The sequence below is a fragment of the Taeniopygia guttata genome, chromosome Z (genome assembly GCF_048771995.1).
Source record: "Taeniopygia guttata chromosome Z, bTaeGut7.mat, whole genome shotgun sequence".
In the NCBI taxonomy this organism is placed as follows: Eukaryota; Metazoa; Chordata; class Aves; order Passeriformes; family Estrildidae; genus Taeniopygia; species Taeniopygia guttata.
In genome coordinates, this window is record NC_133063.1 from 6,988,633 (window position 1) to 7,001,298 (window position 12,666).

Genomic DNA, 12,666 nt, shown 5'->3' on the forward strand with positions numbered 1-12,666 from the left:
CTGGCACTGACTTACAACCTGTATGGATCTTAGAGTGGCCTCAATTTCCTTCCTCCCCGTCTCTTCTCACACTTCTCCGTATTGTGCCCCTTCTCTTTCTTTTTGCCCTCATCCTTTTGCCTTCTTCCTTCCTTCACCTGCTTCCTCTCATCCCCAACTTCCTTGTCCTACCCTTCATTTTCCTTTTTTCCTTTTTTTTTGACGTTGTGTTTGCTGTTTGAGTCAGAGAGAAGCCTAGGAGGGTGGTAGTTTTTCTTTTTTTTTTCCTTTTTTGTTTTTAATGCAGATCTCTAGGGTGAGAGGTTTGTTTCAGCGATGTTGACTCAACGCATGCTCACTGCAGGGACAGAGGCAGAGATTGTTTGCAGCTGATCTGTGATAGTTTGTATACTTTGCATCACTTCTTTAATCACTTTACTGTGGATTTCTGTCACACCTATGCAGAATTTTAGGGTTTTGATGCTTTTATGGATTTTTTCGTAGTGCTGCTCTTTACTGTAGCTACATTTATCAGCTTTAAGTTAAGGAACTTGGTGGTCTGTGTTAGTCTGCCTACTGTATGGCTCACTTAATTTCTGTGAGCTCTGTTGACAGCAGATGATAATTCCTAAAAGGAGGACTCAAGAAGAGGAACTTTTCCCCTGGATACTCCAGTGCTTTGCCAGGAAGTAAAACAGCTAGTCTGTGAAACAGCTGTTTTCGGATCTGCTGCGAGGAACATGAAGATGGCTGAAGACATCTCTTCACATGCAGTGCTGATCAGGATAAAAGGGTGCATGATTTCTTTGCATCCCTGTTATTATCCAATGGCTTGTTTCCATTAAAGCTGTGATCTGTCATTCTCAGCAGGGCACTTACCTTAGGAGTGGTTTCTTTTGGCACAAAATGCCAGATCCCAGAGATACAGTGATACCAGGATTTATTTGATCTTCCACCAGTTGTTGTGGTTTTGTCATTCTGCTCATTTCTAGGTGCTTACTGATGTAAAAAGTCAGTTGTAAAGACTTGTGCTGTGACCATGAGCTGCTGGCTGTGGATGCTCTTTTTTGCCTTCTTCTCATGTAACTTAAACCAGAGATAGTTCAGTTGCCCTCATGCAGTCATCCATCATTTTCCCATCATTCCAGCTGTTACTCTGCTAAGATTCCTGTTGACCTGGTTGCATGTGAATGTAGAAATTAAGTGGTAGCTCTAGTATTTCTGCCGTTCACAGGAGACATTTAATGTTGATTGTCAGCTCCCCCTAGTCAGCAGACCTCAGAAATTGTTATCTGAACATTACAGGAATTTAACTGTTGATCAGTTTTAAGCTCTAGTTCTGTAGCCATTGTATAAGAGTAGCTTATCCATCACAATTTACTTTCCCCTTCTTTACTGTTGTGGGGAGAAGGAAAAAAAAACATGAAAGAATGAAACATGAAGGATGAAGGAAAGATTTAATTATTGTTGTTTATTTAACAAACAGCATTTAGTGGCAGTATTAAGTAGTTCTGCCTTTCTGTGCTGCACAAATATGTTACTGGCTTTTGAGGGTATATTTTTAGTAATTGATATGCATGTGTTTATGCATTTTGTCAGCTTGTGTTGTTTGTATTTGTTACTGACATCAGGCTTAAATGATTCTAATGGATTCCTGTGACTCTATTTGAGGACTTTGGAGTTCTTCAGATACAGTAATGTGGTCCTTAGGTTTGTAACCCAAAAGCCAGTATTGAATTTTACTTTGAATTCTGCAGTTTTTCTTGTGTTGTTGATTCGCTGAATGACATTAGGAAGACCAAGCAAGGACTGAGTATGTTTTGCCTCCCAGGGAAACTTGACTAGTGGGAGGAACAGATGGGAAGGAGCTTATTTCAGGGTAAATTGGAACAGCTGCCCATTTCCTCTGTGGGTGATGGGGTCTGACAGTGCCTTATGACAAGAGAAAATCTTTTGTATAGTTTTAAAAGGATGGGATGGAAGGAATAATAGTAACTCTGGTTTTCTGCTTCTGCATTCGTTTTGACTCAAATTTTTAAATTTTCCTGCTGTTTCATGGTTTGTTTCTTAGAGGAACTGATAGGGAAGGTCCCTATATAGGGTCACAGTCCTTTTGGTCACCCCAGTTGTGTCACTGACTAAACGAATATTTACATTCTACCCCTTTTCTACCACCTCTTTGCTTGACCTCTGAACAAGAGGAAGATTCTGAATTCTTGACACAGTTGGAGAGTCCCCTGGCTGTGGTGACCTATGATTTTTCTGATACTTCTGCCATTTCAGCCCCTCTTTAAAAACGTCCCTTCTATCCCTCTGTCCCTCAAAACACTTTTCCCTCAGAAATTCCTGTTGCTCAGTTACAGACATAAATCAATCCTATGTGCCTGCTAATTTCTAAAATGGTGGGTCTTCTCTAGTGTCAAAGCTTGGCCTTTCCCCAGAATAACAGTAAGTGTGTACACAGAATACTGGCTCAGTCAGGAGTACAAGATTGTATTATCACTTGCAGATGAAAATCAGGGACACTGATGAAATCTAGACTGAATCCCCAGTCTGAAGATATTTAAGGCTTCAAATATGTTCTCTCAGGAGGCTGTCTTCGGGAGAGTGTGAGCTGAGAAGTATTTTCTCAGAAAATACTGAAGAAAGAACATCCTTGGAGTTTTGGACTGCTGCAGAAACAGACTTGTTCCTTTCTGAAGTAAGGTTGCTGTCCTACCTGAGGATCTGCTAAATTCAGCTCAGAGTGCTAGATGAACTGCTGCAGTTAGGCAGCAGTGATGGTGCTGTGGGTAACACAAGAGAAAAGAAATATTGCTTTGATTCAGTCTAGTTTGTATTTAATAATAAAATTGCTCTGTATAATTGATACTGGCCTAGGTCTGTGTGTGATATTTAGGGAGTATAATTATTTCAGATATGTTGAGAGTGCTTAGGGAGTCGGCCCTATAAATCTGAGAGCAAGAATAATCTGCTAGGCAGGGGGCTGCTAGGATAGAGACTGATTTGTGGCCATTTACGTAGCACCTGTCAGGACCTGCTGCTTAGCTCATCTGGAGCGGTTTGACTGCAGTGCAAATTTCCTCTAAGAAGAGATTTTCTTTGAAAAGCTTTCGCACAAGCAGTGGATAATTTCACATGGGTTAAGTAATATAAAATCTTTTCAGCGAAGTGACAGAAGTAACTCAGAGCATGATTATTGCCAGAGAAAAAGGTTCTTTTCAGTTATCATCTAGCAATGACAGATTTGTGTAAAAAGGGGCACATTTTGGGTTTGATCTTAATGTGAGAGGTAGTGATGGGCTTGCTAGATCTGACTGTGGTGGAAATGAAAATATATTTTTCTTGTTGGCCAGAATGGAAGTTATTTGTGCCTCAAGCAGAATGGAGGCAGAATCTGTAAGGAATCAGAAGTTTCCCACCCCAGGGACAGTTTTTGTGTTGATATTTAGGTAACCTGTTCCCTGTTCCACTGTTTTCCTTCAGCAGGGTCCACACCTTTTACAGTCTGTGAGAAAGATGAACACCTTGTAGCATCATTGGGAACAACATTAGCAAAGGGTTAATGCTATCAAAAAGGCTGCTTCATACTGGAGGGACAGCAGCATCTTTTGTGAGCAAAATGGACCTAGGACCATCATGTGGCTGTCTAGCCAGTTGCCCTGTAAGGATGTAAATTTCTGATTGTAAGAGTCTGGGAAGATGTAACCAGGGTAAAGTCCATCAATTTATATGCATCTTATTAACCCGGGGTGCTGTTGGGCACATGACATGGGGTATGAAAACTCTCATTTTGCTTTCACATGGCTTGGCAGACATGGAACAGGATTCAGATGTGAATAGAGAGTGGAGCCTCTTCACCCAGTTTTTGGCTGTCTGAAGTAGCTCAGCATGGGACATTCATGTCAGCATGCCAGGGCAGTGCTGCCTCATTGCTGTCTGCGTGCAGACTTGCTCCGTGTGTGAGGGTGTGAATGGGATGTGAGCCCTCATGTCCTCCACAGCCCAGCACCGCTGCTGCTGTCCTTGCCTTGCCTGTGATATGATGGTGTGGGGCAGGCTGCTGAACCTGGTGTTAGCCTTGCTGCAGAGTCTTCCAGCTCTTCATGCACCCTCTGCACCACCTGTTTGCCTTTTCTGGGTTTGGCGCAAGGTCCCCACTGTCCACTTCTCCCTTGCTGCTCACACAAGCTGCTCCGCCTGTGCGGTGTGTGTCGGCAGCTGCCACGATCCTGTGCTGAGCAGAGTAGAGCAGAGCAATCTCTCTCTCACATTGGAGCACGTTGCCATGGCAATGCACAGTCTGCTGCACTCTGGGTCTCCAGGAGCCAGAAATGATGGTGCTTTTGCAACATTGAGGTAAATGTCTCTCTTTTCCTGTATTTAGTGCATTCACCCCTCAGTAAGACTACTAGCTCCTTCTGGCATTGGCCTCCCCTTGTCCCCTGCATGAAGGCAGGTGGTTCCAGGCAAAGAGAGCGTGCCTAGCCTCTGGAGCCAGGCTCGTGTTGGTTGGATGGTGCCTCTGGCAGTGGTAGTGGCCCTCCCATCACTAGGCTGTATGGGTTTGCCATGAGGGAGAAACAGAGTGCCACTTGGGAGCTGCATCATTTGTGGGGTTAGCCACTGGAGCATGTGGTTTGCCTGTGTGGGGGTATGGATACAGCTCTCCTGGCTGCTGAGTGGGGAGATGACTTCCTAGCTGCTTGTTCGCACCTCCTCTGCCGCTGGTTTGCACTGATCACCTTGGGAAAATCATCTCTTTTCCCCTAAGCCCCTTTAAGAGTATGAAAGTGGTCTTGCTCTCTCTTGCACTTTGGGAAGGCACCCCAAGGACTCTGGCTAGTGAGTGCAAATACTGAGTTGTGGAAATTTTCTGATTTGTCTCTCTGGGGCTTGCCAGTACTTTGTCATGGTGCTGTAAGTTTTCACTCATTTCTCCAGTGCTCTGGGAATCCATCAGTATTTCTCACATCCAGAAGCCTGTAGCTTCTGGCAGGTGATTGAAGACTCTTTTTACAGTGTTCTTTGTTATTGCAGGCAGTAATGAGCATGGCAGGCTATTGCAGACAGGGAATTGTGGCTGCATGAACTGAAAATAATATCTTGCTTGATCTGCTGGCATTTGTACCAGCATCTTTCTCTCCACCTCTCTCCCTCTCACTGTTGGTGTGTGTGTGAAGGGGGAGCTGATGCTGGAGAGGGGAGCAGAGCAGAGCAGGGGAGGAGTTTCTATCAGCGTCTTCCTTTTCTTTTTCTTTTTTTTTTCTCCCATCCAGTGACGTGAGCAATGCCTGGAACAATCAGGCTGGCTCCATACACTGTGCCTGAAGATGCTGGAGAAAACAGCCTAGTGTGCTTTAAGCAAACACTGATTGCTTGAGCCTGGGCTCTCCAGTCGTGACATTTTCCAGTTCCTCTGCAGGGGATTGGGAAGTTTCATTAGCTTTCTTCTTTCCTATCCCGTCCCCTCACTTTTGGAAATGATTGGAGTTAACAGTGTTCAGAGCACCAGCAAAGTCCGGGTGAGAGCCACAGGTTCGGTGAAATACTCCCGAGAAGAATCTCTCTGGCGGCAGTCCCATCGGTCAAAATCTATGAAAATATCCAACTCCTCCGAGTTTTCTACTAAAGAAAGCAAGGTAAATGACTAAATATTAGTAGCGTTTTGCTTGTTTAGGCTTGGGGTTGGTGTTGGGAAAAGGTTACGCTTTGCAGGAGTTAAGAGCTCTGGATGGTCTGCAGTGATCAGAAAACTGCTGTCAGGTCATGAAAAAAAATCTCTGCATATGAGGAGAGACCTGAAGGTGAAAGAGCTCTGGTGTTATAATGATGAGGTCTTAGTTGAATGCCCTGTCACTGAGCTTGGTGCAGTAGTAAACAGGGAAAACTTGCTAGTGACAGTGCTGGTTGGAGCTCTACTCTTGGGAAATATGCCAGAGTTGGCAGGTGATGTCCTTGGGATTATTTGTTTAATGGGAGTTGTTTTCTATAGAAAAATCATTTTTAGTCCTTATCTGCAGCTCTGTGGTTTAGTAGGTGCAAGTGCTAGGTGAAAATACCGTCTAAATTGCATGCATGATTAAATACTGCTGTCAAGTATTTGTTAGGAAGGCATTGCTTGTGCATTTATAGGAATACATTAGTGTATTGTAATGGTTGATAGCACAGGCTATTCCCTGTGACTGTGTGCAGCATCACCTCACCCAGCCCAGCCCAGTTATTCAGTTCCTAAGCAAACAGCCCCCACGCCATGCAATATCTCTTTTCTTGCCTAATCCCTCTCTCCCACACAATAATGGAGAGGCACTCAGGAACTCCTGGTAAGTGCTTTAAGACCTGTCTCCCTCTCTAAGGTGCTCCATGTCTCCAAGGGTCAGATGAACTTTATGCGGTGATAAAAATAAGCCTCGTATTTCATTCTTACTGCCAGTTGATTGTGACCTTGGGATTAAAAGATACAACCATTTGCAAAGGTGTGCTGAATCAGGGTGAAATATTTCAAAGCATCTACCAAGTGTTTAACTATGCCTTGGGTCCATGTGCATACAAAGCAGGCATCATGCATGGATCTTCCTGTGGTGTGCCTTCCCTAAATCTCCGATCTGTTCTGTGAGAAACCTCTGCTCTGCCGTGGTGAAAAGACCCCAGTGCTTGCTGCATGGTAGTTCCTAGCAAAACACTCTCTGCCAGCTTACAGGTTGTGTGGTATTTTAGAGCCTGAGCTGTGTAACTTAAATCACAGGGTGATTTGCAAACAGAAATAAATGTCAAGTATTTTTTTCAGTTCAATTAAGTGAGCCTCTGTTTTCAGGACCTTATAAACTGTGTCTAAGAAATAGTGTATTATTGAGTTAGGGCAGAGAAATGTCATGGCCATCATTTTCAGGCTGTTGCTGATGCAGTATGTCAACAAATGTCAAAGTAAAGGCTGCATCTTGCAGGTGCTCTGGGACCCTGCTCTTGTGATCACTTTCACCCTAAGCATGGGAATAATTGCACAGTATTTGGTGGGAGGATTTGTACATTAAAACTCTCCTGCATATGATAAAAACTCAAGTCTTTTGACACTGGATGAATTACTTAATCTTTATATCTTCCTCTCCCAGGCTTTGTGTCTACTCTGTATGCATGGTGTAGCGTCCTCAGGGCAGGGACTTTCTCCCAGGGATGGTGTCTGACACAGTTAACTACTGCAGTAATGAAAGCTCTGTGTTCATTCCTCTGTGGAATTTGGAATTTACTTTTCTTCCTTTTAGGTGATGCAGGTTGCTATTTGAGAGATATCCACTTCTTTTCCTGCCTATCTCAATATGCTGGAAAGAACACTGCAGCTTCGTTTCAGTTTATTGTACTGTTTCTTTATTTCAAGCAAAGGTTTTTGTATCTGTAGGGCGTCTGAGATGCGTAAAAGCTGTGTTATGGAGGGCTGAGAAGATCCCTGCATTCTCTTCAGTGGTGCTTGCCTGGTTGATAAGATGACAATTGGCTCTGCAAGTGATTGGTGTTGTGATTTTGGTCAGTTCTGTTCTTTCCATCTCTCTGTTCCCCCTTCTGATCTTTGCACTTTTTTTTTTTTTTTTTTTGCTAAGACATTGCTGATTTAGAGAACCAATTTATAACTGAGCCTTGGCTCTTTGATACTGTTGTGTTGGTTGAAGAACCTGGAGGTTTTTAATCTGTAGTGTGGCAAAGCTCTTTTTATTAGTGTAACTGTGCATATGTGTGTGTGCATCACTTCTCAGGAAATGTCTTCAGTTCTAGCTGGGCTTTTCAGGACACTGATGCCATGTAGATCTCCTCAGTCATAAGTAAGGTTTGGTATGTAGACTTCATATTTCTGTGGGTGTGTCTCCCTCTTTGTGTCTGGACTGCATTGTATTTTATCTGCTCTTCATATAAAATGATTTCAGTGCTCAAGACCTGTTTCTGGGACTGCTTCAGCTAACATTGGACAGAAGATAGATTTAAACCATTTGTGCCTCAGAAACATACTCCTCTTTTACTTTTCACTTATATGACTCAGCCTATTTTGGTAAGCTAGAGGGTATTGTGTATCCTCATGCTTTAGTATGAACAAAGCGCCAGCATGGTGCCTGCAGATGAGGTCTGCCTGCTGCCAGTGTCAGAGAAGCTAGGTATCCCAAGTATCTTTTATCTCCTTGACTCACATCAGGCAGTGCCTCTCTGTGGACAGGCTTCACTAGGGGGGATGCATCCTGAATGTGTATTATAGGCAGGTACCAAAGCTTTATGCCAGCAGAAGAACCTGTGAAAATGATACTGTGAATTCTGTACCATTGTTCTGTGGAGGGCAGGCTCAAGTCCAGACTACATGCAAGGTGAGTTAGAGGATCTTAGGATCATCCGTGTGACCCAGCATGCTCTGTAGTCTCTTTTTCTGACAGACTTTTTTCCTGCAGCCAGGGACTGAATTGCCAAGTGTTTTGCACCTGTCCTGCCTGCCAATGCACAGGGCCAATAAAACAGTTTGAAATAGGCTGTGTAAAAATAGGCTGTGGAGGGGCTCCACTATCAAGAAGTACTTCTCTAGCCTTTTCTCTATTTATCTGTAATAATTCAATATGCTGCCTTTATGATAGCACTGGTTAAACACTTCAGCAAGTGCAGAAAAAGAATCTTTTAAAGCAAGCTGTATGTATTAATACAGAGGATGCATTTCTTGTGTGGCAATAATTTCTTGGGTCTCTGGAGCCACAGCTAACCATCCTTTTCTGTGTTATGATGTATCTGGCACAATCTTTCTTTTTCCCCCTCCCCCTCCTTCTCCATACAAACCAGATTTTTAACAGAGGAGTTTCTCTTCTAAATGTTCTCCTCCAGTTGGTGACGCACTTGAAATTCCCTGGGTGAAATGATCTCCTTTCCTTCCCTCTAAAACATTCCTATCAACCCTATCTCCTCCTACACCAAAACAGCATTCATCAGTTCCATATGCTGCTGAACAGCTCTGTGCTGTTCTATGAATAATGTATGCTGGCTTGTTAGAAGAACGTTTGTTGTACAAACCAGTGGAATTTAAAATTGAGAGCAGTATCAGCAGACATGTGATGCCATGCACTAATGCACAGGCTTCTTGGGGTACTATTCTGGCATCCTTGCTGCATCCCCATCAGAAGAGGGAAAATGCATGAGAAATTGAGGGTGTGTGGGCTTTGAATCTGGCAATGAGCTACAGGCACTCAGTGATCAGAACCCTTATCCTCCCTTTGCCAGGTGTTACAGATCTGTACATGAGGACAGGAGAAAATGTCAAGATCAGGGTTTTGAAGGAGGGTGGCAAATAGCAGGTGGTGGAGTAGTGTAGATCTGTATTCTGAGTGAGGGCCAGCCTTCAGATAGTGATCTAAACAGCAAGCTACGAGTGATATATAGCAACCAATATAGCTCTGCATGCAGACTTGGCAGGAGGCAGTGATACTGAGCTATGCCCTGGTCCAAAGGATGAGCACATTAACAGCTATTAGGACTCCATGCAACAGATACTCTGGTATCTGTTGCCTCTAGAACCTGTTTTATTTTTTGTAGGGTTCTGCTACTTCAGTTGTTCTTTCTCCCTCCTGTAAAGCAGATATGGCAGCAGCTGGAGCTGATGCCTATCTGACTGCTCAGCTCCAAAGGGCAAAGCCAATGGACAGGTGCTGAGTGACTGGGAGAGGTGCTGTGACTGCAAAGACTGGACATGTCTTTGCCCTCACGTGTTTCTGGGGCTTCCTTGCTGGTTGAAGTCAACCATGCCATTATCAGCTGGAGTGAAGAAGTGTATCCAGGCAGGGCTGCTTCTGGTAGTGGCAGCAGGGAAGTGTGGCAAAGGCCTGGCTCAGAACACATGTGCATCCCTGTTCTGAGGGCATCAAAAGCCACCCAGGCTATCCGCTGCAATGATCAGATGATCATCCCTCCAATAATGACTCCAAAAATCAGGGAGGAGCTGGATGCAAGCAAAGACCGTGGGAGACAAGAACTGGAAAAGACAGTCTGGGTCATCCCTGCTGTCTCTATGAACTTAGTTTTGGTTTTGCCTATTTACCAGCTCACAGCAGGTGTTTCTGGCTCCTCTTCTGTGCGTGGAGCAGGTGTAAAAAATGTGTGGTATATTCTTTTCCCTCTTGGCAGGCTTTTCTGCATGGGCTAGTGCAAACAGAAAATCAGTAGCTTTCTTCAAGAGCCAGCCCTATGTTGCTTTTAAAGGGGAGGAATTGTACAGTGCTCTGGGATCTCTTCAAGCATCTTGCACCCTGCTGGCCAGGCTCTGGGGGCCCTGTGTCTACCTGTAACTTAGATGATTTACCACTCTCAGTATCTGCGTGGTTTGCTGTGTCCTTCTCCCTGCATACACACCTGGTTGTGCCTTTCTTTTGTGCACTGCTTCTGCATGCAGAGGCTGACTCACGGCATCACTGGCAGCCGGCAGGTGACAAGAGCAGCCTTTTTAAATGGGTCCAGTGGTTCGTGCATGTGACCAGATTTTGAGGAATATGAGGGTGGTGAATGACCTTTTTTCTCTTGGTAGCTTTGTAAAATAAACCAGACTTTTCAGGAGCATGCTCTCCATAGTTTTGCTTTTCTTTATAATAAAATAAAAGTACCAACTAGTGAGAGCTTGTGAAAATCTGGGGTTTTTGTGGACCCACTTGCTTACCAAAGGGGAAATGGGGGTGGAGTTCTGCAGTAGTTACAGCCTTCCACTTAAAAAGGAAAGTGTTTCTTGCCTACAAGCAAATACAAGCAAATCCCACAAACACATAACAAATCTCATTTTTTTAATACTTCAGTCTTCTAAGGGTTAGATTTGAACTGTAGGAGACAGCACTGGAGTTAAAACAAGGAAGGTGCCTATGATTTTGCCTGCTGTTCTGCTTTATGCAGCAGTCAATGTCTTTTATTCTGCCTTCAGAATTGCACTTGTTTCTCCAAGGAGTGTATAGCCATGCAGAGCCTGAGGTGTGATGTACCTAGAGATCAACACTTACCAGAAAGGGGAAAGCTGTAAGCTGTAAGGACCAGGGATAAAAAGTCAAAGCATTGAAGTCAGACACTGCTGAGTAGTTGGTATCTGGGGGTTTGGATCCTGTTCAGAGTAGCCTTGGGTAACAAAAGAGATAGAAGGTCTTTCCACTTACTGACTGGTAGCAGTCCAGCTTGGAAGATGACATCTGTGCAATATTCATTCTATCATTCACTGCTGTGGATCAACCTCCTCTTTGTGGCTTACACAACAAATTTGCCAAATACTTCCCAGGTTAGCAGGTAGGAAGTGGTGATTGTTTTGTTGTCAATCTGTAAGAGTGCTTCAAATTAGAGCTCTTTTTTTTTTTCTCTCCATTTCCCAGAGAGAAAACATGAGTTAATAAAATCTGTCCTTGCAGCTAGCTAAGTAGCGTGAGAGTCATGACCATGCCATAATCTCTGGTGAGCTTTGTTGCAATTTAGTAAAGAATTTAAGTGCTTGTCTCCAAGTTTGTTTGATTTAGTCATACTCTGGAAAAAATGTCTATTGAAAAGAGCTACTGTCTGAATCGGGGCATTGGGGAATAGGCATGAGGTAAATCAGGGAGCAGGTTGCTGTACATGTATGGTTCTGCTTGCAGAACACGGCAGGAAAAAATTTTGCTTCTCTGGAACATATGAGAGCCCAGGCAGACATCAGGAAAATGCTAAATTAGAAATTGTTTTGGAGAAGTGACATACAGCAGCTCTGAAAGGCGGGTGAGTCCAGCAGCAGGTGCGCAGCCTTGCCAGAGTCTCTGCCAGAGAGTAGGTTGGGGAACAGGCATGAGAACTCGTGTGTTTGCATCCCTGGAGAGGTCTGCTTGCTGAGGTCTCAGTGAACATGCCTGGTAGACACACAGAACATGCACAGGTTTACAGAACACAGCTGTCTGGGCTATGCATACTCTGTACAGTTTTCTTTCTGTTTTGTAAATACCAGAAACTTTTTGACAGGCTCTGTTTGATGGTCTGTGGGGGGCACCATGTCCTTGGTCAGATGTGTGCCATATGACTGGTTTGGTGTTGGTTACTCCCTAAAGAAGAAAGATGATGTCTGGCTTATTAGTAAAGGTTGGGACAAACACAGCTCTCTTTTCACAAGGCAGAAGCCTGGGGCATTTGTTATCCCCGCACCAATCTGGACTGCTGCTTTTGTGTGTTCTGCTCTTTGGCTGCAATGATCCCTAGAGACGTGCTTAGCAGTGAAATCTCATAAAAACCTGCACAGGGCAGGTGTTAATTTTCAGAGGTTTTGACCCAATCTTGTCGGCATTTGGGCCAGAGGACAACAAATGTGTTTCCTCAAGCCAGGTTTTTGCTGTTTCTGAAACACGTTGGGCTAGATGAGGAAAAAAATAACTGCTTCTGAAAAGCTGGAGGAAGTATGCAGCCGCTTCGCTTTGTATTTGGAGTAATTTTCTGGCTCAGAATATAAGAGATTATTTTAGTCATACCAGGATGAAAAGAACAAGTCAAAGAATAAGACAGGGGCTTTGGCCAAATCATGTAAGAAATGCTCAGTGACTGCAGAAACCAGTATCAGCTTTGGTTTGTGTAGAAAAATGGTGTTGTGTCTAATTCTGCTGAGCTGGCAGGAGAAATATTAACTCTTTCTTTTGCTTTCTTTCTGCAGAGTGGTCTTAAAATCTCCTGATAGCTTTCACCTGAAAATTA

At 43.9% G+C, this 12,666-nt stretch overlaps 1 protein-coding gene across 6 annotated transcripts in view; it reads left to right on the forward strand.

Moving 5' to 3' along the window:
- The window catches only part of LOC100220878 (PH and SEC7 domain-containing protein 3), a 115,158-nt gene that overhangs the window by 62,355 nt on the left and 40,137 nt on the right, over window positions 1–12,666 (forward strand). The window contains exon 1 of one of the 6 annotated variants that reach the window (XM_072921919.1): window positions 5,159–5,621. The exons of the other annotated variants lie outside the window; for them this stretch is intronic. Within the exon in view, the coding sequence (XP_072778020.1) occupies window positions 5,463–5,621 (159 nt within the window). The 5' untranslated portion in view covers window positions 5,159–5,462. Of the gene's footprint in view, window positions 1–5,158; window positions 5,622–12,666 lie in introns of those variants that run through there. 6 annotated transcript variants of the gene reach the window in all.